The sequence below is a fragment of the Vigna unguiculata genome, chromosome 1 (genome assembly GCF_004118075.2).
Source record: "Vigna unguiculata cultivar IT97K-499-35 chromosome 1, ASM411807v1, whole genome shotgun sequence".
Classification (NCBI taxonomy): Eukaryota; Viridiplantae; Streptophyta; class Magnoliopsida; order Fabales; family Fabaceae; genus Vigna; species Vigna unguiculata.
The window spans coordinates 30,990,677-31,013,083 of record NC_040279.1 but is presented as its reverse complement, the minus strand read 5'-3'; the positions used below and the strand labels follow the sequence as shown (position 1 = coordinate 31,013,083).

At 33.2% G+C, this 22,407-nt stretch overlaps 3 protein-coding genes across 3 annotated transcripts; all 3 read left to right on the top strand.

The window, feature by feature from the left end:
- The first annotated feature begins 1,088 nt into the window (after nucleotides 1-1,088).
- Nucleotides 1,089-11,850, top strand: LOC114183760 (mRNA-capping enzyme-like). Its single transcript, XM_028070891.1, has 17 exons — nucleotides 1,089-1,280; nucleotides 1,982-2,099; nucleotides 4,831-4,979; nucleotides 5,633-5,716; nucleotides 5,792-5,854; nucleotides 6,050-6,181; nucleotides 6,277-6,477; nucleotides 6,929-7,048; nucleotides 7,566-7,615; nucleotides 8,689-8,851; nucleotides 8,981-9,118; nucleotides 9,811-9,933; nucleotides 10,026-10,124; nucleotides 10,444-10,533; nucleotides 10,636-10,717; nucleotides 10,967-11,097; nucleotides 11,227-11,850. Exons 1-17 carry the CDS (start codon nucleotides 1,128-1,130, stop codon nucleotides 11,368-11,370), a joined length of 2,040 nt encoding a protein of 679 aa, XP_027926692.1. The 5' UTR covers nucleotides 1,089-1,127; the 3' UTR covers nucleotides 11,371-11,850.
- Nucleotides 11,851-12,057: 207 nt separating this feature from the next.
- Nucleotides 12,058-13,672, top strand: LOC114183771 (gamma conglutin 1-like). The gene has a single exon (XM_028070903.1). It carries the CDS (start codon nucleotides 12,308-12,310, stop codon nucleotides 13,589-13,591), a length of 1,284 nt encoding a protein of 427 aa, XP_027926704.1. The 5' UTR covers nucleotides 12,058-12,307; the 3' UTR covers nucleotides 13,592-13,672.
- Nucleotides 13,673-20,319: 6,647 nt separating this feature from the next.
- Nucleotides 20,320-21,605, top strand: LOC114164424 (adenylate isopentenyltransferase 3, chloroplastic-like). Its single transcript, XM_028049096.1, has one exon. The coding sequence runs from the start codon at nucleotides 20,419-20,421 to the stop codon at nucleotides 21,334-21,336; it is 918 nt and encodes a 305-aa protein (XP_027904897.1). The 5' UTR covers nucleotides 20,320-20,418; the 3' UTR covers nucleotides 21,337-21,605.
- Nucleotides 21,606-22,407: the final 802 nt, after the last annotated feature.

Genomic DNA, 22,407 nt, shown 5'->3' with positions numbered 1-22,407 from the left:
TGGTCATGGATATTCAGTTGGTATTTATATATTATTATTAAATATATAAATAATAATAATAATAATAATAATATATCAATTTTAACTATTAGACTAAAATAGTAATTTTATACTAATTTTTTTTAATTATCACACCAATCAAATTATTATACTTTTACAAACATCATTTTTAAATTCATCTACTTTCATCTTCAAATTTATTAAATAAAACAACAAAAACATGGACGGTTCTTATTTAAGACTGAGGGAAGTCACAATTCTTCCAAACTTTATTCATTTTATTTTTTATTTATTTTAATATTATATTTATATATTATTACATAAAATTTGAAATTATGTTTATACTTATATTCCATCTATACTTAATTTTAAAAATTGCTTCAATTACTTCGATTTATTTCATATTAAGTAGTTTTTTACAAGTAATTTTTTATGATTCATTTATGATATAATAGTAAAAGATAGTTAATTTTTTTCTTATATTATACTATTATATGTGTTTCTTTATGGTAAAGAAAATAAAAAAAATTAATTAAAAAAAACTAATTTTTGAATAAAAAATCTAATTCGATTTCTTCTTAATAAAATTGTGTTACCTCACCATTTCATTAGTTTTTTTTTTTAAATTATCTATTTTAATAAATTTGAAAAAAATTAATTACATTAATTTGGTAAAAAAACCTACATTAACCTTTTGACATGTAATCATATTATTTTCCTCTTGGTTCCTTACTTTTTTTGGAAAATAAATAGAAGATTAATGATAAAAATGTGATAGAAAAGAGAATAAGTTTTTTCAGTTATAATTATATATATTGATATTTTTTTCTTCTATCTTTTTAATGTTTATATACGTCATCCTTATTAAGCTATATGTTTTAATTTTTCTGCAAACTAAACCTCTTCATACAGTTTTTTTTTTCCGTGTTATTTTTAACTTTTATTAAATTAAATAATTTTATCATTTAGTAAATGATTTCAGTTATTATTTTTAGAAAATACAGGGGTGTGGGATGAAATTTGAAAAGAAGGCAGGAGAGGTGAGTATAAATAAATAAATAAAGTGAGAAAAAAAGAAAGATAAAAGAGGTGGTTATGTCGGTTCTCTACGGGGCGAAGACCCGGATATGTATGGTGGCGCACACCACAGCAGATCTTTAAATTCTTCTCCTTCGAAGATCAATTCTCCATTTCTTCATCCATCAAAAACCCTAACCGCATTCTCTCCTACCTCACTCTCCTACTCTTCTCAATCTGTTACTCCCATGAGCTATCACATGGTAGATTCGATTCATCCTTTCCGCAACCATAATCTTCACACTTTGCATATGTTTTCTGTTTCTACTTCTTTTCTTCTTCCCTTTCTTTCGTTACTCGCTACTTAATCTAGGTTTACCCAGCACCACGATTGTGACTAGGACCAAAAACCGGCGCTCCAGAACAATTCAACTTTTTTTTTTCTGCTTAACATCGGTCTTCATTTTCGAGAACACAAGACATAGTGTTTTCTATCTGTTTTGTTTTTGTTTTGTTCGTGGATTAATACCGGTAGATGTAATGCGTCATCTAATGTCACGTTTTCACAATTTAATATAAGTAGTTTTCCAAATTCAGTGACGCGTGAATAACTGTATCCACCTTTATCATGCTTTTCTGAATTTTGCTCTGTGAGCGTTTGTCTTAAAGTATTATGGTACCTATGGAAGTTTTTTAAGGTGACGTTTTGCTGTTTTGTCTTGTGCTAATGAATTTCAGTGTGTAAACTGCCTGCACAACGACCTTTTGGTTGTTCTGATATATACGTGTGTGTGGAAGTGTAGCTATTGGTCTTTAGTTGTACTTGTTCAACTGATTCTACTACTTGCAATTTTGTGTTCTGCATTTTCTTAGATTAGTGTTGTTGACTTGTTTATATTTTGTCGTGTTTTTCTGTTCAGATACCTCCCATTCTTTTTCTTATTGTGAGTTCTTTATGCAACAGAATAATGAGGATACACGCAGAGGTTTGAAAAGAAAGCCCCCATACATGGATCGAGGGCATGAACGGGGACCTTACAATATGAATTCTAGACCTTATGATAGGAACATGGTTCCTGATGGTAGGTTCTTGTATTGTTTGTCTTATATACAATTCAGACGGTTTTGGTTGTCAATTATAGACTATTACCTTGTGAAGATGTTGCCCGCTACTTCGATCTCATTCTAGTATATTTTCTATTTTGGTCTTAGGAACTTAACTATACAAATTATGGAGTTGCTATAAATAAATGAGCTATAAGTTACCTTTGGCTTTGGAGGGTTATTTTTTCCCTGCGCCAACTAGAGTTATCGTGTTTGGCTCAACTTATTATAGCTAGATACTCGTTTTTTTCTTCATAATGGCTCCATGAAAGAGATTTTTTTTTTTTTTTGAATAAAAGGGAACAATTATATTCCTCCAAAAAGGTTATAGCAAATGTGGGCTTATATGGAAGATGGTTGTGTATGTGAAATGTCTGTTACTTTTGCGCAATTCGGGTAGGTTATTTTTTTGAAAGTGTTAATTATAAGCTGTAGGCATTGTGACATACGGGCATATTTCATGGGCTTTATTATAGACGCAGACTTTATCTTTTGACTAATCATTATTCTTCTTGGAAAATTGAAATTGATTGCGTAGTTTGAACTCACTATTACAAGTCACTATTGCACAAAGAAGACCTGTTTCTTTAACTAATTTGCCATTTTTTTGTGTGCAACTAATAGACTATGCATGAATGGTTTTGTAATTAGTTCTTTTGTCATAGTTGGCTCCAGGTGTTAAAGATTGAGTTTGATATCAATCTTACTCTCTTCGTCACCTTTACTCATAAAACACTAGCACACAAAATTACACACTGATCTCATCAGGATCTCACTCATGAAATACACAACAATTTTATTAATGGATATCCAATTTCCATACATCAAGGTCCTATATATAACTTTTAATCAATAAACTACCTAACCTATCAATCCTTAACAAAATTAATGGTCATGCCTATTTCTACCTATTAAATGGCCCCATCTTGTGAAGGCCTTGCCCCAAGGATTTGCTCCTCCCTGCTCTACTTCCTGCCGTTTTACATTTGGAAATTGCTTTTTCAATTGGAGCAACTTGTGCTAAATAGCGTCCTTTGGGCTCGTATGATTCCAATTGACTTGTAGTTCAGTGACAACTTGATTGCCTTTTTTTTTCAACCTTTGGTCTAATATGTCTAGAGGTACCTCCAATTTTTTGATTGTGCCTTCCTACTCTAATCTCTGTCCACCTATCATGCCCTTCGATGCATGGAGAGGTATATGCACATCCTTTTGGTGCAGCAGCTTCTGCCCAATTGCCAAAGTTGCATGCACCTCACCTGAATCTGGTTCAGCATCACTGTTCATCTCCACGTCACTTTGTGAACCAAAAAATGGCACAAAGCTTATCCTATACTTTTCACTTTTGCATGTGATGTCTATCTCATTGCTGTCCACAAAATTGACAGGCCTTTTGCAATTCTGTCGTTCATGTCTTTCTTATTTGCATTAATTAGATTAGAGCTCTTCAAATCTGTCACTAAACGTGATCCCAAAGACAAAACTGACTGATGGCGTTGAATATTAGTCATAGGAGTGGATTTTTGTGTCTGGTTTGATAAGGACTACTTTCTTGTATTTTGCTCTTGTGGTCCGCTATGTAAGATTTTTGGTGTTAGGCATTTTCTTTTCCAATTCTTGAAGTATATCATCATGTGAGCGTGCTAATTTTATTGCATCTTGGATATTCTTCGGGTTATGAATCCTTACAGACTTCTCCAATAAAGTTTGTAAACCTCCCCGAAAAAAAAAAGAACCATTTCTCCGGTCACATCAAATTGAGCCAATAATTCATCAAATCGCTCAAGATAATCTAGCAAAGAACCTTGTTGTCCCAGTTTGGATAATTCCGAAATGTGATCATTGTAATAACTTGTATGAAATTGACTTGCCACATCTTGCAAGCATCCTTTCTTTGTGGCTTGGCTATATGTAAAGTATTGCCATTGCCACACAAATGCCTTACCCTCCATCGACAAAAGCAAAAGTTTGCCACGTTGATCCTCCAGAGTCATCTCAAGATCAAAGAATTGCTCAACTTTGGCATGCCATTCAAAATAATCATAGCCATTGCGAAATGGAATTTGTGCACGCTAGGTACTAGAGTGAAGTCTCCTATTGTTTCGTTTGGTGGAGTGGTCGAACTTGACTCACCCATGGAATTCATCTTGATCAACATTTGTTGAAGCAAAGCCTTCATTGAATCCATGTCCTTCCTATTGATTTGTTGTGATTCTTCTATCAACTTGTTATCTTGTTGCGAAGTCTTAAACAACTTCTTGAGTCCCTCAATACAAACCTCCAAATCTTTGATTGCTGTAGAATCTCGCATTGGTGTTCACTAAATGATACCTCTGTTAAGGATTGAGCTGGATATCAGTCTTACTCTCTTCCTCACCTTTACTCAGAAAACTCTAGCATACAAAATTACACACACATATCTCACCAGGATCTCAGTCAAGGAATTAAAACATTCCTCAACAATTTTACTAATGGACATCCCATTTCGATATCAAGGTCTTGGATATAACTTTTGATCACAACTAACTTCCTAACCCATCAATCCCTTACAAAATTAACGGTCATGCCCATTTCCACTTATTACACTAGCCTACAATTTCTTTACGAAGTTGAATTCTTTTTTACTGCTACCGCTCTTCATTCTTGTAGTGACGTTACTCTATGTTTATTTTTTATAGATTTTTATTTTTAGTTGATTTTATATTGCAGGTTGGTTTGACTGCCCAGCACATGGACAAGAATTAGGACGCATAATCCCTTCAAAGGTTCCACTCGGTGAATCCTTCAATGATAACATTCCACGTGAAAAATATACTCCTAAGCAAGCGATTCATCAACAAAGAGTCTTAGGTCGGGAAGTAAGTACATCAAATGCACAGTAATAAACAATTTCCTCTGATTAATATATTCAGCTTGGAAATAAGTATGTGTTTAAGTATAATAAGGGAGACAACAGTATATTGACGTGCAAAAGTTGCAATATAAATAGATAAGTCATAGGGTGGATTTGTTTGAATCTACTGATGTGTCTTTTTCATCATCTTTTTTTGTGTGATTGAACTTTTTGTTTTGCAATGTTAAACAATTTTCATTTTATAGCTTCACAACATCTAAAGGAACTTGCTATTGTTCACATATATATGACACGGGACAACTTAGATTACAGTATAGGATTTGAGGAGAAAGAGGTAGAAACTTGAAGAGTTGAGGATAGTAGTATTTATATTTTGTTTTGCGCTAACAGAGAAAGATTAGTAATCATGGAAAGAGGAAAATTTGAAACGTTGTGGGGTCTTTTAAATGTTCTATCTGTTACCTGAACAGCTGTACCAATGGTTGGGGGAATAAGAAAACAACTTCAAGCAATTTAAGAGTATCCTTAAAACAAGGAGTATCTTTCATTGTTGTGATTTTACGTTGTGTCCCATGAATGGACGCATGTTTTCTTTGTAGTGTTGTATACAATGTGTTGCAACCAGCTTCCTAGTCCTTAACTATATGTTTTTTGCAGCTTGGTTTAGTGATTGATCTGACAAATACTACTCGTTATTATCCTCTATCAGATTGGACAAAAGAAGGAATTTCTCATGTCAAGGTAACTATATCTTCATTCTATTGTTTATGAAATGTTAATTGCAATTGACTTTAGATTTTCTGTTTGTTTGTGCAGATAAGATGCAAAGGAAGAGATGCTGTACCTGATGATGAATCTGTACAAAAATTCTGTGATGAGGTAGCTCCTTTTTTCAGTGTTGATAGTATTCACTGTTAGAATTGACGAGCATTACTTTTACTGCTTTTTTGAATTAATGCTCACAATTTGATAGTCAAGTATTGTCTTCTTGTTAGTGTTCCTAACAATGGTGGTACAGTGCTTGATATCTTACTTGAGGTTTTATGATTTATACTTGTTAGATATTCATTTTAGGTTCAAGATTTTTTCTCCCAAAGGACAAATGACAAGAAATATATACTTGTACATTGTACCCATGGGCATAATCGCACAGGCTATATGATTGTTCACTTTCTTGTGCGTACGGAATCTATATCTGTTACCGAGGTGAGTAAATTTATTGGACAATTCATTGGTTTGTTTTCAATACATGCATGAATTGAGTAATTAACGTGTAATGCAATTTTGTGCTTATCTTCCAGGCGATAAATAAATTTGCTTTGGCACGTCACCCAGGAATTTACAAGCAGGACTATATTGACGCCCTGTACATGTTTTATCGTGAAAAGAAACCTGAAGATCTTGTTTGTCCTCAAACTCCTGAATGGAAGAGAACTCCGGATCCTGATTACCGTGGCACAACTGCCCCGGCTGTGGACAATTATGTGCACATTCCAGAACAGGTATGTCCACTTTGTTGACTCTGTTTACTCAGCTTCTTAATTATATGATTTGCTCTTCTTCCACTCCACTGGGTTGAAGGAACACCTTACTTGGATGGATTCTTGAAGTGTTTGTATGAACACGAGTTTTCCATTTAATTTGTTTTATTTTTGTTGAAAAATATCTGATATGGCATAAAAATAGAATTTGTTTCATCTTTTGCATCTTTCTATTTTCGTTGTCGAGACTTAGTTGTATATGCTGATAACAGAACTTTTTTTTTTTTTAATAAGTGGCTATTAGATCAATATGTGGCCACTTTAATATTGAATTTTTTTCCTTATATAATTCCATTTTTTTTCTCATTTATGTACTCGGTTGAAATAGAAAATATATCATAGTTTTTACGAACCTTCAGTCTGTTCACAATTTTTTTCTGGGATTATTCTTGTGTTTGGTTCTATCTTCTAGGAGAATATAGTCAGAAATGAAGTATTGACAACTGATGATGTTTTGGGAGATCCAATTCCTCCAAACCAGCTGCGAGAGATGCAAGAAGTTTGTTATCAACTGCTCAAGTTGAACCCAGGGGTGGGTTTCTGAATTGGCTTTTTGTTGAATTATATACATTTTCTTGAAAATGATTTAAACTCAACGTAGTTGAGATAATCAAGAATGCCTTTTTTTTTGTATCACATGTTAACAAGATTCATGCATAACGTATATGATTTAATTTTCATAGGAAGTAGTGTTTTGCAAGTAACACCCGTTCACTCTTTTGCTACACAGTATTTGTCTATGAAGAGTCTAAATGTATATAATATAACTACTGTAATGTCTAGGAAATAAATTTCAATTAAGCAATATTTCTCTGTCTCTCTATTTCTCCTGTCATCTCCCCCTTAAAGTTAAGATAGCTCTATCAATTTTACACAAAGTTATGCTATCTAGAGCAATGTGTTGTATATGATGCATCTCATTAAAATTTCAGGAGAACTTTGAAGCCAAATAGTTATTTATTTGGAAACATTAGTTTCTTGTGATTACACTTTTTCCATGAATTAATTGCATTATTTTTGGTTTTCATATTTATATTATCTCTTTTTAGGGAAGAGGACGATCGCAGTTTCCTGGGTCACACCCTGTTTCTCTGAACAGGTCCACTCTTAATACATTTGATCGTTTTGGTTTTTGTTACTTTGAGATTTATACGGAACTTTAGAATGGACTTCACTGTTTTACTGATATGGACATTAATGATTTTTCTTATCTAATAGGTCTTAGGAATTAACAGTACCTAAAGTATGTGTTCTTTATCGTCACTCGTCTTTCAGTTGTTTAACTGGAAGTTTGCACTATTCATTGACATTTCATCTTGTGCTTTTTGCAAATTTTGTTTAGCATACTTATTTTTTTTTTTCAGAAATTTTGAAATTGGCTGACATTTCTTTCACTACATTAAAAAAAATCTTTTCTATTTTTTAGTAGAGCTGATGGAGAAGAATAACTGAAAGCAACATAACAGGATCTTTATGATATATTAGTTCTTATACAGAGATGTCAATAGAGAAGTCATGATTCCATACTTTCTATTGGTTTAATTTGGGTTGGATCATTTGTCAAAACCTTTGTGACTAATTTCCAAACATTTTGGAACTTCAAATTCCAGATTTCCACCCTGTATATATTATAATTTAACTTCTGTCAATTAAACAAATTTTTGACCCATTTGCATCTACATAGACAATTTTTTTGGTTTTTGTTATTACATCGACTAAAGATTTAGTCAAATTATAGTACAGTGAGGTTGAGTTAGATTTAAAGTCTATTTTTAATTTTTTTTATGAATATTTAAGATTTTATTTTAATATTATTTTGTATTTACAGAATATTCTACAAATTTCCATAGGGACCTGACTAAGTTGTTATAAACTCCTTGACATGTGTTCAATTCCTACCTATAAAAAAAATGCAAATATTAACTTCAAATTGCCGTTTGGCCTACCAAACAAATTTGGCTGAGTTAATGGATGTTCTGTGATCAAAGACATTTCTTAGTTCTATCCTTTTTCTGTTTTTATGAGAAGTGAACAAAATATTCATTTTATGCAGTTGAGTTTGAGAGAGGAGATTAATTTTAAAACTTGATTGTAAATCTAAGTCTTCACTTTTGTTAATCATCTTCCTTGGTTTTAACAACTTAGTTTATATCGTTGTTTTTTCTTTTGCAGGGACAACCTGCAACTCTTGAGACAACGATATTACTATGCCACATGGAAAGCTGATGGGACACGCTATATGATGCTGATTACTTGTGATGGATGTTATTTGATTGACAGAAAATTTCTTTTCCACAGGATCAATATGCGATTTCCTTGCAGATATTCAAATGGGGTATATATGTTTATTCAATTTACTTTGTTGTCAAGTGAGTTTTATCTGTCTTGGGTATTTGGAAACTGTGTCTCGTCTTTTATAAATTTTGTTTTAGGTTATCTAAATGCTAACTCAATTGCTTTCAAGGGTACACCTGAGAGGAATCACCACTACACACTACTTGATGGGGAGATGATTATTGACAGGGATCCACATACACATAAGCAAGAGAGAAGATACCTCATCTATGATTTGATGGCAATCAATCAGGTCTCTTTGACAGAGGTACACATTCATTGACAACTACAATGCTGAGATATTATTGACTTCTTTGATGGTTTGTCTTACTCCTATTATATTATTATATTATATAAAATAAAGAAATTTAAACTGGTTAACTCTTGTTTACGCTTGCTATTTTGAGTTGTATTTCGGGGTCAATTAAAACCAGATGTATTCCTAACAAAATATTTGTATTTCAGTTAATTAAAGTGTCTACAAACAATCATGAAGTAAAAAGAGCACATGTAAGCTTCTAGTTGGATTTTGAAACTACCTCTGAATTGTGTCCTTTTCTTAGGAAGTTTGAAAATACCTGATCACAAGTAATCCTTATTTTTTGGATCAGGCTAGACAATGCAAATAGTGAAATAATTGAAGGCATCATCATCATCATCATCATTATCATCTGAGAAGAGTGTCTAGTTTTTTAACCTGTAATTAACTACTGGTACCATAAAATATCAGATACTATTCAATATTTCTGGGAGTGGGTTTCTAATTTCCAATAAAGTCTGGCTGCTAATGTGGACTATGTAATCATTCCAATGAGAGTATTTGGAAAGTTGGTTAAACATTAAAAAGGACATAATATACTACATAACGTACGCCTGGAACCCTGTAAGTCCTTGGATTGATGATGTTCACATTTGTGATTGGCTAACTTTTGACATGCCCATTTGGTCTAATACATGCAGCTGCCGTTTTATGAAAGGTGGAAATTGCTGGAGAAAGAAGTAATTGAACCTCGTAACATGGAACGTGAGGGCCTTTCAAAAAATACGAATCCTTATTATAGATATGACTTGGAACCATTTAGTGTATGTATAATGATTATTTTGGTATTCCATTTTCAGAAACATTTTCCAGTGGGATAAGCTATTTTGTTTATATTTTCGTATTTTTGTTTTAGGTGAGGAGGAAGGGATTTTGGTTACTATCCACTGTATCAAAGCTCCTACATAAATTCATTCCACAACTATCGCATTCATCAGACGGTCTTGTACTCCAGGTAGTAATTAGTGTCTCTAGAGGACTGAACCTCCCAAATTAAGCTTGGATGTGTAGGATAGTTGGACGAACACTTTGGCTTGTAGGAAACACCCGCTGTTTAAGGATGATGTACTGAAAAAATGCTTCGCTGAGGAAGTTCATATTTCTTAGTTATTTTTTTGCCGCATGAGTCAATATTGGATTTTGAGAAATTTTAATACTGATGTAGTTTTGGTTTTTAACGAATACTAACTGGATGAGAATATATCATCACAAATGTGTGTATAGGCTTTTTGGTTTATCTACTTGTCCATTGTTAATAGTAATGGTTCTGTCAGGGTTGGGATGATCCATATGTCCCTCGCACACATGAAGGTCTTCTGAAGTGGAAATATCCTGAGATGAACTCTGTTGATTTCCTTTGTGAGGTTGTCCAAGTATTCCTTCCTAAGTTCAAAATTTAAATTAGTTTATTTGGTGTTATATTCTTTTCTAATATGACAATTTGTTTACGATGTCTTTGTTGACAGGTGGGAGCTGATGATCGTCCCATGCTTTTTCTGTTTGAACGTGGACGGAAGAAGTTCATGGAAGAGAATGTTATTTTTAAAGGTTGTACAACTTGTAGACCATCATTATTACTTTATGCGATCATAATGTCATTATTATTTGTCCAGATGACAGTTATTTGCATGAACTAACCTATTTTGGTCATATTTGAATTCCGATTGAAATGTATTCATTCCATTGGCAAGACTCCCTTTACAATTGAATCCGTCTAAGCTAGCTATAACATAAATTAATATCTGGAAAGGTGAAGCCATAATTTGTTTTTAATTTTTGGCTCCAAATGATTTTCAGATGCATTAGACATTTCTTCCTATTCCGGAAAGATCATTGAATGCTACTGGGATTCCGGGGAGCATCATTGGGTCTGTATGCGGATAAGAATAGACAAAGCAACTCCGAATGATATCAATACCTATAGAAAGGTTATAAAACATACTGTACTTTTCAATTAATTCTGTTACGCAATCATCTTTTGATTGTCTATGGTTTTTTTGTATTATTAATTCATGTAAAAGGCCTGTTGAACAGTTTTTGTAAATTTTTTAATACAGGTAATGCGAAGCATAAAGGATAACATCACTGAAGAAGTGTTATTGAATGAGATCAATAAGACAATTTGCCTACCCTTGTATGCAGACAGAATACAAAAGGATATCAAGGCTCATCAGCATATGGTATCCTCAAGGCGCAAGTGAGTTATATAATAAAAACTAAGAATGCCGAATGTCGTATCTTTACTGAAAGAGCAAGCAAGACTTCTGAAGTACCAGCACAGAAGCTGTACATTTTTCTTGCCAAGAGATTGTATTTGTTCTGCGCCGTCATCAACCTCGTGCATAACATAGGAAATAAGTCTAGCTTCTATGATTTTGTTTGGGTTACAAGATTTTGGCTTTGGTCACTGTTGTATATTATCAATTTTGCCTATTATTTCCTTTATTTTCATTTCTTATTTACAGCATATCACAAGATCATATTGGACAAAGCTCAACAGAAACGGCAACAGGATACTATAACTCAAGATTTCACTAGTTTATATATTCTTTTTCAAGCAACTTGTATTATATTTGACACTTGATAGATGTGCTACAGATAACACACATTTGTGATACAGATACTGATGCTGTTGTTTAGATCTTAAGCACGCAATGGAATTCTTTAACTGGGGTTGACGTGACTAATCCAGCTTAATTTTCCTTGCTTCAAGTAAGTAGACTTGTAGTCTGTAAAGTGCTACCTTATAGATAGGAAGTGACTTATGGCCATCATAATATATGAGATACTGCGATCACTTGTGAGACATTCATTTAGTTTTTCCTGTTCTGTTTCTTTTATGCAGTTGTAATTTTACTAAATCAATATTTTTATTTATTTATCTATAAAGACGTCAAATATGATAGGGTGTGTATACATCTTTATACTAATTGATAAGGTAGTTTAGCGCCACACTCTACAAGTGTACTTTATACATGCAGCATATGAAAATATAACAATAATAATTGCACTGCACCGACAACACTTGCCATGGGTGGACGTAAGTAGCACAGTTCTCCACGAATTCCATGGCATTTATGTTCTCAACGTTCCATCACCAACCACAGCGTCTTCATCACCCTCCCGGAACCTTCGAAAATGCCTCTTCCATCTCTCTGCTGCAGGTTCTCGTTCTTGGCTTTCTCCTTCTTCTTGTCTCTAACACCAACACTCCAAATCCCCTTGGTAGCCCCAATCACAAAAGACCCTTCCACCCAACTCTACACACTCTCCCTCTTCCTCAAAACCCCACTCCAACACACCACACTCCACCTCGACCTCGGTTCCTCCCTTACCTGGCTCCTCTGTGACTCCACCTACACCTCATCCTCCTCCCATCAAATCCCCTGTAACACCTCCCCATGCGACTCCTTCCCCTCCAACGCCTGCTCCAACGACACATGCGCCCTCTTCCCTGAAAACCCTCTCACAAGAACCACCCTTCTCGACACCGCCCTCATCGATTCTCTCGCCCTTCCCACCTACGACACCACCTCTGAGACCCCACTCGTTCTCATTTCCGATTTCATCTTCTCCTGCGCCGTCGCCCATTTGCTCCAAGGCCTCGCTACCAATGTGACCGGACTAGCCGCTTTGGGCCGGTCCAATTACTCCCTCCCGGCCCAAATAAGCACCGCATTGAGTTCCCCTCATTCTTTCTCCCTCTGCTTGCCTGCGTCATCCAACACAGGCGCAGCTATCTTCGCCTCCACCTCCATCTCTTACTTTTTCTCTTCCAAAATTGACCTCACTTACACCCCCCTCATTCTTAACCCCGTCGCCGACACTGTCGTCACCCACAACTCACAACCCTCCGATGAGTATTTCATAAACCTCACCTCCATCAAGATCAACGGCAAGGCTCTTCCCATCAACGCCTCCATCTTAACCCTTGATCAAACCGGCTTCGGTGGGACCAAGATCAGCACTGCGGAGCCCTACACCGTTTTGGAAAGTTCCATTTACAAACTCTTCGTCCAGTTTTTCGTCAACGAGTCCTCAGCTTTTAACTTATCGGTGACGGAGGCCGTTGAGCCCTTTGGGGTATGCTACTCTGCGGGAGACCTCGCGGAAACAAGAGTGGGACCCGCGGTTCCGACCGTTGATCTGGTGATGCACAGCGAGGAAGTGTTCTGGAGAATCTTCGGGGGTAATTCGATGGTGAGGATTGAGAAGGGAGGAGTGGATGTGTGGTGTTTGGGTTTCGTGGATGGTGGGAAGCGTAGGAGAACGGCGGTTGTGATTGGAGGATATCAAATGGAGGATAATGTAGTGCAGTTTGATGTTGACTCAAATAGATTTGGTTTCAGTTCATCTCTGTTGCTCCAGGGTGCCAAGTGTGCTAATCTCAATCTCACTGATCTTTCCAATCCCATTAATTAGTTCCTTTTCAAAAAATGTACATAATAAGCTCTTCATTAGTTGTTAGTGAAATATTCCAAGCATTGCTTATTAGTTCTAAAAATGGAACTCTGCTCTTTGTCTTCTCTCTTTAATTATTGCAACATTTACAACTTCTTAACACATTTCTTCTGCCTGAAGAATCATCTACAGACTCAAATCCCTGAAATAGTTTAATCATCTACCTGTTGCCTCACGCTGTGGCTGTGTTCTTGCTACCAGCATGTTTTTCTCAAAAACCAAGTCATATTGATTACCATACTTACCTAGCTTCCAAAACAAAAAATGATAATATTTCTTGGAAGTAATTAATCTGAAGCTAAGTGCATGGCGAGAACGGTTTAGGATTTATGATTAACTCCTTTTATACTGTCTCTTCGATCGATCATAGAAACAACATTCACCTTACATTCACCTTCAGCGCATTAATATTGGGGAAGTAGTGGGCTTGTTTCCACAAAAGAGTGTTTCTTCCTGCACCCACACCCATCAATATTTTTTTTTTCGGGGTGGGATGAGTGAGTATTCTCCCAAAAAAATTTTCAAAACATACCGGAAATAAAAATCCATTTGATTGGGGTGCATGAAGAAATTCGACGGGTGCAGGAAGAGGGATGCATGAAGAAATTTGACAGGTGCAGGAAGAAACATCCATCTATTGATCACATTCTCTCCCATGGACTAAGGGGGCTTAACTACATTTTTAAAGTAAAATTTTAAGATTTTTTTTTAATCTTGTTAGTATGACATATTTTCAATTTCTTCTCTCTTCTCAATGTTTTTAATCTAGTTTTCATTTTTAAAAGATTAAGTTAATATAATTTTCTTCTGTTTAATCTATGATAGTGACGTTATTTTTGTAACATTATTAGGGACGGACTTTTTTAAAAATTATATAATTAAAACATTCAAAATAATGAGATGAAATTGAAAAATCATCATTGAAATAAAAGAAAACTTATTTAAACTAAAATTTTATATTTATTTATTTATTTATTAACATTTTATAAATGTTAAATTTATGTTTTACTTTAAAAGTTTATATTTGTTCATTTTTAATATTTTTATAAGTATGAAATTTGTGTTTCATTTCATTAAGTGAATAATGAATATTAATAATTATTAATTTATTTACAAAACAATAAACAGAAAGAAAGTAAGTTCCTACTAAAATTTTCTTACAATTTCGTGTGGATTCAATTTAAAAAGTGTGATACAACTTATACCTATGTGTAAACACTTCTACATATACACATACAAACACATATTTCTACTGACACAAACACAAACTTTCATCTACACAGATGTACATATAAAATTTCTTTTATATATTTAAATATTTACTATAAATTGAATTGGTGATACGATTTATGGTTTAGAATCCAACTAATCATATTAAAATAAGTTTTGATATAATCTTATAAAGTAAAATCAACTGTGTTAACCCTATGAATTGGATTTAGTGGATAACATTTGCACTCATTATCTTACTATTTGACTATCTTAACCTTGTAAAATACATTTATTAGACAATATTTGTACGCACCTACTCACTTGTGTTACTATTTTACATGATTTTAATTCGTACAAATACGTCTTTTAAATTTTTGTCTCTCTTTTTTTCATTCCTTATTTTTATCTGTTATTTTAAATTTAAAAATAGAAAATATTAACAAATATAATTAAATATAATTAAGCTAATAAAAAAAATTTAATGCAAATTATGTTACTCAAGATATTACTATTTGATGTAATGGATTTAATAGAGTTATGTCATTGATTAAATATATAGTAAAATTATAATTCACTTTAAAAATAAATCTAACTCACGTTTGGTTTGAGTTGAGTTAGACTTACATCCATTTTTTACATATTTATATAATAAAAGTTAATTAGTTATTGTTGAATATATAGGATGGTGAGAAATTGTAGGGATCTCATAGTGAAAAGTTTTTTTTTTCAGAAAAAATATATTTAACATCATATTAAAAGACTCAACAAAACTATTTTAACATGGAATCTTTAGTAAGAGAAAATAGCAAAGTCTTTTTATACAATATTTACAATCATAAAATAATAAACCTTCTCACGACAAATATTCAAATATCTCCTATAACTAAGAAATTAATTAAATTGTAATGATAACATTCAAATTAACTTATTTTAATAGTAATTTTTTTATTTTCTCTTTCTTTATATTAATCAATGCATAACTTTGATGAATATCCATCACAAATATTGTCAACTTTTAGACCATCCCTATAAATATGATATTATAGTGACTGAGTAGTCATGTAAACAAATATGATAACCAGTGGTATGGTATGTTTTTATTTGTGAAACACATGTAGTCCATTGAGTTGTGTATGTAACATGAAAAATAATATTTTGACATGTAGATGAGTTATTTGACAACCTATTTTTAGAAATAAAATAGTCATTTTAAAAAGTGAATTTTTATTTTTGTAAAAAGAAAATTAAAAATGACCTAGATGTTAAAAATATCATTTTTCATGTAATATTTTGTAGTTGGTTTCCAAAATCGTGCATTTTCGAATGGGTCTGATCTCAAGACACACTATCTCTGTTTTTCCCCTGTTCCGGCGACAAACCATGTAACAGTTACAGTTTCAGAGTCAAATTCAGAATATGTTGAGGTGAGAAAACGAGTCAAAAAGAATGTTGAAGCAAACCATGTTGTTGTGTTGTTATAAACAAAACTTCTGTCACTTGGAATTCTGGGGCCATCCTGAAACAATTGTGGGAAACCACGTATAGTGATTTAACATGAAGGCTATTGTCCCAATATAACTATTTCGGTGCCATCATGCAAAAGTTCACATCCTCACTTCGAGGCTTACAAAATATAATTGTACACATGTGATCATGTTCCAATGTAATGTCAAGTAGATACCAGATTCTTTATCCTTTTTTTATGCTGTTGTGTCTTCAAACTACAGTAAGGTTAAATATATTTTTATCCTTTAATTTTAAGTGAATTTTAAAATTAGTCTATTTTAAAATTTTGGACCAATTTAATACTTCATTTTTTGAAATGCGTGTATTTAGTCTTTTTAATCAAATTTTATTAGGTTTATTTGATGTTTCGTAGGTATTTCACTATAGTTGAGTTGTTTATACAGTTTGACACATTTTTACTTTAATGTGAAGTAAATACTATTATGAAATGCGTTTAAAATGTCAAATAAACTTAACAAAATTTGATTAAAAGAACTAAATCTTTATATTTTAAAAGATAAAAAACTAAATTTGTTCAAAGTTTCAAAATGGACTAATTCTAGAATTCACTGAAAGTTAACGAACCAGAACATATTTAATCCAATATATTATTAATGTTAGTACTTTAATTTTTTTTTAATATATTTTAAAACTTTAATATAAGTGTCTATCAATATATTTTGAAGACACGCTATAAAATTAGTACAGAAAAAATAGAAAAATAGAAATTATAATAGAGAATCTAAATTCTATATCTTTACTGAATCTTCTGGACATGTATAAGATATAAGCAAGCACACATGTTAGAAGAAGGACTCCATAAAAGGTAATGGTTGATGCACTTGTGTTTTCCTTGACAAGCAAAGTGCATCTCCCCAAAACAGAAAACATGTTCCACTCACCTTGTCTTATTTATCTGTTACTTCTTATATGTAGGAAAGTAATGAAATCAAACTTGCAAGTGCAGAGTCAAAATGGATGTATATACATGATGACATGTGGGTCTACCATGTTTTCCAAAATAGATCTTAAAATAAATATCATAAAATAAAAATAAGAGAAAGTGATGAGTGGAAGACCTGATTTAACGACTTTGTTTTTAACATTTTGATGACTATCTTACTTTGATCAGAACAAAGGCTTGCAAAGGCCATTGTTTTGTTTTAGAGGATCATTCATTATATAGTCATGAAAAAATGGACTCACATTGATCAATTGATTCAGTCATTTGTATATTAAAAGATGGTGCTTAATTAACTTGCATAAGCAATTTCCTGCTGAAGACTCATTAGGGTTTTCAACTCATTTTTATGGAGGCAATTCTAATTGGAAAAACCCAGGACCACATATGTTTATATGTGAAGAGAATTTTCATTTAGCAACCAGTGTGGTAGAATTGAGTTAAACCTTTCCTTTTAAAATAATATTAGAGTTTATTTTAAGTTTATTATAGTCACTCCAAACACAATAATACAATTTGTTAAAAGTTGCATTGAAAAAAAAAGAAAAATATTAAAATATGAAAAACTTATATAAAATTTTGTCTCAAAATATATTAGATGATCTCTTTCTAATTTATGTATTAATTATTGCCATGCACTCATGTGTAGTGCTGCACTAGTAAATATATATATATATATATATATATATATATATATATATATATATATATATAAAGAAAAGCGATTAAAAAAATATTGATATAAATGTTTGTTTTGTAAATAGTTAAATAAATAAGATGAGTTATCTTCATAAAGATAAAAAGGTAACTTAATATATATACTAAAAAACAGTTATAAAAAGAATTTTATTTAGTAATAGTTACAAATAAAGTCCTAAATTTTTTAGAACACAAGTAATGCAATAAAAATGAAAATAATTATAATGAATCATGTTTTAAAAATTCAAGTAATAAGAAACATCGTTCAATAACTTATAATCAGATCAGTTTTGTTTTTTTCAAAAACTCATTTTTAAAATCAAAGTTTCATATATTATCGTCAAAAAGTATTTAATGACGGTTAAAGAAAACTTTTAACGACAATTATATAATCATAGTTAATTAAATTGTCGTTGCAAGTAAAGAATCAACAACACATACGTTCAAATAATCAATGATGATTAGAGGTGAGAATTGTAATTATAAATACTGAAAAAACAATGACGGGTGAAAATAACTGTCGTAGAAACAAATAGAAAATTGAGTGAGAGAAACAAAGATAGTTTTGGCCAGAATCGTCGTAAAAAATAACTTACAAAACTAGTTTTGGCTAGAACTATAGTTAAAAGTGATTTTAATAAATGTGCTATGAAATTTTGTACAATTCACAATCGTGAAAATATTTCAAAAACAAATTCATTTTGCAACTCAAAACGCATTTGAACCAATCAAATATTTCTAATTTTTGATAACATAATCTAAATCACTAAATAAAATTTAATTTAAAATATTATAGTTTAAAAATAATGAATTCTATAATCAAAATTTTAAAATGAATATTCAAAATAAAAAAAAATTTAACCCATATCATTAGTAACAATAGTGCAAGCATGGAGGAATGGAGAACCATGAGAAAGGAAAGTGGCATCGGAGAGGAAGAACAACAAGGATGGAGGCTCTACCATAAGGAGAATCAAAAGCCACAACATTGAAATGATCAAACCTGACGATGGCATCATATGTTCCTTAAAATTTTTTATTAGAGATGATTTGTCATTTTCTTTAGACTTCAACCGGAGGACTTGTATTCCTATCGCGCCTAATAGTCCCACCTTGTTAAGAAGTCAAGGTCAAAAGTGATTTAAATACTCCTTCTTCCTTCCATCCTCAAATACGTCTTTTAAAGATAAAACCGTAACGGAATTCTATGCTCAAAAACGAACAATACCTTATATGTATGGTAATCGATCCTAATGATATTAGTTAGACAGATTTGGGATTACAACACAAATATATATTTTTAACATATAAATCAAGCAGAGGAAATGTTTCATATTTCTAGTAATTAAACTATTTGACATGTGAAAATTAGAGTTAGCATGTTGATCCAAGTGATAACAGCAACACCAATTGAATTAATCTGGTTTACACAATTCAATAACATGTTTGATTAAGTAGCTCAATAGTTGACTGGATCATTGTTCCTAATCGATCAAAACTTATTGAAAAGGTATAAATATCAACGTCGTCAATATATCATAAAAGATATGAATGTCCTTAGATAAATATTCCATCCGTACTATTGAATTTTACTTGAAATCACTTGAGCTAGCTAGGTTTGTTCCGACATATTCACCCCAAAAAAGTGGTAACTAAAGTATTTCTGATTTATACAAACGCACAGTGTTTCGAAGTCTATCTTGGATTGATCGAATCGGTGTCGTGATCGAGTAAAAGGCCATATATTTGGTATGATCTTGTGAGATAGGAGCAAGATGCCACCCAAGCTCAAACTTCTCAACGTGTATAAGAGACAAAATCTCCAGATAATAAAAGAAACGAATAACATCTTATCACAACAATTTTATGCTCTAATACTTACACAGCCCCACCATACAAAGAAAGAAAAAGAACCTTGTGCTCTCACGGTCCACTCATGTTGTTTTGCAGACACCTTAATTAGCTAGCTTCCTCTTCAGAGCACAAACACAAACTTTTCCCAACACAGATGTTTTTGTTTCACCACAAATCAATGTCTCTCCCTGTTTTTCAAAAACAGGAAATAAACACTTTTCCCTAATAATAATAATATCAGGCTTGAAAATCTCTGACCTGATAACAACATGCAGTTGAAAAGGGAAGATGGGTTTGACCAGAGACTACCGCGCCACGAATTTTAAACCATAGGAATATATTGTGATGACCACCATATCTTCACTGATAATTATTCCTAGACCTTCTTTTACGATCTTCAAAAAAACTATAAATACCAACAACAACAACCATGGTTAATAGTCAATCTCACATTTCACCACTAAAGTTCCTTTCAAAAACTTTCAACATACGTGATATATGCATTGTTTTCTCACTCTCACTTAGTTTAATTTTCTGACCCTTTTATTCTACGAGCATGACGATGTCAGTGATGTGTAGACCAACGCATCAGGCTCTGAAAAACGTTCCTTCCGGTGGACAAACCCAGATGATGAGGCCAAAAGAGAAGGTGGTGCTGGTGATGGGAGCAACAGGGAGCGGGAAAACGAGGTTGTCGGTGGACTTAGCGACATGTTTTCCCTCAGAAATCATAAACTCCGACAAAATGCAAGTGTACCAAGGGCTTGAGATTGTCACAAACAAAGCCACCAAAGAGGAACAGCGTGGGATCCCACATCACCTGCTGGGGACGCAGAACCCCGACACGGAGTTCACCGCCTCCGACTTCTGCGACGCCGCTTCACGCGCCATCGAGTCCATCACGCGCCGCGACAAGGTTCCGATAGTGGTGGGGGGATCCAACTCCTACATGAAGGCGCTGGTGGATAGGTTCGGACCGCGGTTCGAGTGGTGCTTTCTGTGGGTGGACGTGTCCGTGCCGGTGCTCCATTCCTACGTGGGGCAGCGCGTGGACCACATGCTCCGCTGTGGAATGGTGAACGAGTTGAGACCGTTTTTCAGCGTGAACGGCGATTACGCGCGTGGGATAAGAAAGGCCATTGGGGTTTCTGAATTCCACCCGTACTTCCGGCGGGAGGCGGCGGCGAGCGGTGAGACGAGGATGAGGCTGCTGCAGGAGGCGGTGAGGGACGTGAAGGGGAACACGTGCAACTTGGCATGCAAGCAACTTAGGAGAATCGACATGCTCCGAAGTGAGGGGTGGAAGATCCACCGCATTTGCGCCACGCCCGTGTTTCAGAAACGTGGCCGCGACGCCAATGAGGCCTGGAACAACATGGTGGCGCAACCCTGTGCCTCCATTGTTTCTCAGTTTCTCTACAGTTCTGCAAATTCTGCTTCTGGGAGAATCGCACCTTCTATGCAACCAAACTAATCAATATTAAACCTAATACATCATTTTCTTTCGTCAACGTTTCAATCTTTATATTTGTGTGTACCAAGAGTATCATCGAAATTATTTTATAGTCTAAGATTGTCACATGTTCATGTTCTTGGTTGATCTCAACTTGACACGTAACCAAATTCATAGCACTTGATTATGTGTTTTGTTGAGATTTTCTATGGATCATTTTATAGTCATTTTTGTCTTTGGTTCTGCAGTGAATCTCAGAAAAAAGAAAAAAAAAATACCAGTTCTGTTATTTATACTCCAGATATTGTGTTTGAATACTCTCATAAAACATGTCAATCGATTATATAAAACGGATTGAATGGAAATTTTTATCTGTTGATGTTAGAATTCCAGATTTTTTTTTATATTTTTAAGATAATAATTAATATATTTATTTTTCTTTTAGTTTCATAAATATAATTGTACTTTTGGTCTATATCACGCATGCCATTTTAGAATCTAAGGGTGTTTGATGAAGGTCAAATCTATTTCCAGGAATATAATAAATTTGAGAATGCTGAGTACTCTTTGATTTGTTAGCAGTTTTAAGAAAATATTCTTGAGTGATTGCTCCTCGAGAAAGTGAGATTATAACCCGATTTATTTTGATTTTGTTCTCATGGTGATACTTCATAAATTTCATTCTAGTAACTCTAATTATATTTTCAATGTTTTAAAATTACAAAACATTTCTATTATATATAATGTTAAAATCTAACCAAGTAATTTCTAAAATTTAGCTAAAACAAAATTTTAAATAATAACATTTTGAAAACACAAACATTCTTTCTCCAAGGGATAAAACTAGTCATGAGGGTATCAAAATTAAGAAAATAGTAAATATATATCCATTGAGAATGAAGAAATCAAAGAAAAGAGATGATAGTACAAGATACCGAAACATGATTAACATAGGAGTGGAAATTATGATATGATTGAAAACTCAAAGTGTATACAAAAATGGGGATTCATGAGAAAAAATTTGAAGAAGTTACACGAAGTTCAAAAGAAACTTTAAGTAAAAGCATCCATGGTAAGAGTGGGCCTAGCAAG

Excerpts from the sequence above, each read along its gene's own strand:
- LOC114183771 (XM_028070903.1), top strand. The coding sequence starts at position 12,308 with ATGCCTCTTCCATCTCTCTGCTGCAGGTTCTCGTTCTTGGCTTTCTCC.
- LOC114164424 (XM_028049096.1), top strand. The coding sequence starts at position 20,419 with ATGACGATGTCAGTGATGTGTAGACCAACGCATCAGGCTCTGAAAAAC.
- LOC114183760 (XM_028070891.1), top strand. The coding sequence starts at position 1,128 with ATGTATGGTGGCGCACACCACAGCAGATCTTTAAATTCTTCTCCTTCG. Across the intron at positions 7,049-7,565 it reads TGCTCAAGTTGAACCCAGGG|GGAAGAGGACGATCGCAGTT; the intron begins GTGGGTTTCTGA and ends ATCTCTTTTTAG. Across the intron at positions 11,098-11,226 it reads ATATCAATACCTATAGAAAG|GTAATGCGAAGCATAAAGGA; the intron begins GTTATAAAACAT and ends TTTTTAATACAG.